At 36.0% G+C, this 3,818-nt stretch overlaps 2 protein-coding genes across 2 annotated transcripts; both read right to left on the reverse strand.

Annotated features, from left to right (window-relative positions):
• Positions 1-648, reverse strand: LOC139196737 (uncharacterized). Its single transcript, XM_070823075.1, has one exon. It carries the CDS (start codon positions 646-648, stop codon positions 1-3), a length of 648 nt encoding a protein of 215 aa, XP_070679176.1.
• Positions 649-3,353: 2,705 nt separating this feature from the next.
• On the reverse strand, positions 3,354-3,818 carry LOC139196738 (uncharacterized). The gene has a single exon (XM_070823076.1). It carries the CDS (start codon positions 3,816-3,818, stop codon positions 3,354-3,356), a length of 465 nt encoding a protein of 154 aa, XP_070679177.1.

Raw genomic sequence — 3,818 nt, forward strand, 5'->3', positions numbered from 1 at the left:
TCACATCTTCACTCGAGTTGGGTTTGTAGTGTCAATATTATGGAGAATGTTCTTGTTCGCTGTCATATGATTGCTACAGTTGTTGTCCACAAACCAAACTTTATCTTCTTCTTGGATGGTTGTATCATGACCAACATAAAACATATTGGTCTCTTCACCTTCTGCTTTGGTGTAATGAGCTAGCTGATTACAATCCTTTTGCGTATGCCCGAATCTGCTACACTTGTAGCATTTCACTTTTCTTTTAAACCAACATTCACTGGAATAAGCTTTATCACAGATTTTGCACTTTGAAGTATACAAACTCTTCTCAACCTTTTTCTTCTCTTCAAATTTACCATTTCCTTCCCACTTTTTGTTTTTGACTTCCAAATTCTTGTTGGACTTGGCTTTACTTTGACTCAAACTAGCTTTAGTTTTTGGATTCACTATAAGCGTTTGGAAAACATTTTCTACATCATTGTTGTCATGCCTGGATAGTCTCTGAGCAAAACCTTTGAGTAAACCAATCAATTCTTCAACACTTAAAGTTGACAAATCCTTCCTCTCCTCTGTGATTGAAACTATGTTGTCATATTTTCTTGGCAAGCTGATTAGATACTTCTGAACTATTCTATCATCAGACAAGGTTTCACCATAACTTTCCATTTAATTAATAATCTCAGACAATCTACTCAGGTAATCATCTAGCAATTCATCATCTTTCATTCTTATGTACTCAAAATCTCTTCTTAAAGATTGGAGTTTGATTACCTATACCTTAGTAGAGCCTCTGTAGACTTTCTCTAGCACATCCAAGCTGATTTGGCACTTGTCTCATTCGAGATTCTTGGTAAAATTTCATCTGAGATAGCATTTTGAATGACCCTAAGAGCTTTTGCATCTCTCTTGATGTTTTCCTTCAGTTCCCTTGTTTGAGCCTCTGTTAAAGCCACAATACTTAAGGGTACCATATAGCCATCTTCAATGAAGCTTCACAAATCATGAGGTACAAAAATTGTTCTCAACTTTGTCCTCCAGAAGTCATAGTTCACTCAACTGAAGAAAGGAGGTTCGAATCTCTCCACTGCTACTGGAACCAGTAATGAATTTGAAAATTTTGATTTTAGGGTTTCATTTAGAATTTTCCCCCTTTTGAGAATCAAAAAACGCCTCACTCTTTGATCAGATTGGCTCTGATACCATGTTGGTATTCAAACCATCTTCATCATTAATAAAACTAGAATAAAAATGAGAGAAAAATGGAGATTTGAGTAAGAGGCAGCAGTAGGGCAAACAGAAACAGAGAGAATGACTTTATATAATTCTCAATCCACTAGTGTAAGAAAATGTGTAGTAGAGAGCTATTTTTTCACACATAGATATTTTTCTGATTTGGATTAAATGTCCCAGTACATGGGATAATTGCTAAGGTAATTGGGCACCCCTTTACAAAAGATCGAAGCCATACGTGTGGCAATAAATTAAAGAACTAACGCATTTCAAATTACATAAAAGGACTTCAAAGTTAGATAGCAAAAATAGAAGCAAAGGACTAACTTTAACACTGACGATCTCAGTTTTCTCTTCACATTTTTGTTGGGAATTGGGCGAGGGAATGGGTTGATGTAAGGCATAAATTGAAAAAATATATTTTTATTTAAAAATATTTTTATTAGTTTCCAACATTTATAGATAATAATTTTTGTTAGTTTCTTGTCCACACGACCCAACTAAATGTCCATATCAGCAAAAATGTGGTCTTACATTTGCCACGTCATTAATTAACAGCTAAATTGACAGAAAATTTAACGAAAGTCTAACTTTGTAATGGATGACATGAATGATAGGGGATATATAGAAGGATGATAATTTCTGAAGTATCCTTGTTTATATGGCATATATAACATAACAGTAATGTATCGAGATAATATTGTTAGGCCATCTCCAACCGATGGGTCAAGAGGGCCAAAGGCCCTAAAATAGCCCTAAAATCGTCTCCAACCGAGAGCTAGGCCAGAGGGCTCGGGAATTTGGGAGGGCCCCACGGAATTTCAAAGGGCCAAAGGGCCTGGCTGGCAATATTTTTTTTATATAGTTTTCCTATTGTTGTCGGTTATAACCGACAACATTAAAGAAGGATTTTTTAATATTGTCGGTTATAACTGACAGTAATAGGTATTCATCTATAAATATGGTGAAGTTCTTTCAATTCTTCACTTCATTTGCAATATTTCCTTCTTCAATATTTTTCAATATTTCCTTCAATATATTTCTCAATATTTCTTTCAATATTTCCTTCAATATATTTTCCAATATTTCCTTCATCTATAATATTTGTTTCAATTTTTCAATAATTTCCTTCAATATTTTTTCAATAATTTCCTTCATTTTTTTTCCTATAACTTCTATTTCACAAAATTTGTTTCATATATTTTTTTTAAATTCCATTTTTTTCTATAACTTCTATTTCACAAAATTTGTTTCATATTTTTTTTAAATTCTATTTTTTTTCCTATAACTTCCTAAGCCATTATACAACGTTAAATTAAATTAAGTAACATGAAACAACATTAAACAATATGAAACAACATTAAATAACATTAACCAACATAAAAATTATACAACATGAAACTTAAACAACATTTTTAAAAACATTTAAAAACATAAAACGTAAATGTCTACTCCATGCTTCTTTGGGCCCAAAGATGTGTAACAAGATCTTGTTGTAGGTACTTGCTTATGGAACAAGAACGTATCATTCTATAGCGCCTCATGTACTCATCTATAGAGATATTACCAGTTCTTGGATTGAAAGGCAAATTAGGCTCATCATATATTTTTGCACGAGCCCTTCTTGACCTATTTGGATCTTCTTAGTCGTCATCGGACTCTCCATCAATATACCCATCTTGCTCATCATCCACTATCATATTGTGTAATATGATGCAAGACATCATGATGGAGTACAAATTTTCTCAACTCCACCCTTTTGCCGGTTCGCTGATGATCTTCCACCGTGCTTGTAGAATACCAAAAGCTCTCTCAACATCTTTCCGATATGCCTCTTGGTGTAAGGTAAACAACTTTTCCGCGTCATTCCTAGGGTTTGGAATTGCTTGGACAAGTGTCGCCCACTTTGGGTAGATGCCATCTGCCAAGTAATACCCCATATTGTATTGACGACCGTTGATGTAGTAGTCAAGTTGAGGTGCTTTACCTTCCGTCAAGTTATTGAAGAGGGGTGAACGCCCAAGAACTGTAACGTCATTTCGGGATCCAGGGACTCCAAAGAAAGCATGCCAGATCCATGTGTCATATGAGGCAACCGCCTCTAACATAACAATTGGCTTTCTAGACCTTCCGCTAAAGCCTCATTGCCATCCGGTAGGACAGTTCTTCCAATCACAATGCATGCAGTCTAATGACCCTATTATGCCCAGAAACCCACGGTCTTCAGCTTTTCGAATGAGCCGATTCAGATATTCTTGATTTAGCTCGAGGAGGTACTCGTCTTTGTAAAGCTGAATAATTGTGTCACAAAATTCTTGAAGAGTATCAAGGCATGTAGACTCAGACATACCATGGGTTTCATCAATCGAATCAGCTGGGGAGCCATAGGCCATCATTCGGAGTGCAACAGTAACCTTCTGATGAGGTGAGAAACTAGGGTGGCCTGCTCTGTCCCGCTTCTGTCGAAAGTAAGGATTAACCTGTTGGACATCACAAAGTAAACACTTGAAGACATGACGCCTCATCCAGAAGCGACGTCTGAAATCCTCTTCTATGTACACCGAGTTAGGGTCGAAATAGTTGTGCATCAGATTGGCATGGGTCAT

Source organism: Malus domestica, chromosome 06 (genome assembly GCF_042453785.1).
Source record: "Malus domestica chromosome 06, GDT2T_hap1".
NCBI classification, from domain to species: domain Eukaryota; kingdom Viridiplantae; phylum Streptophyta; class Magnoliopsida; order Rosales; family Rosaceae; genus Malus; species Malus domestica.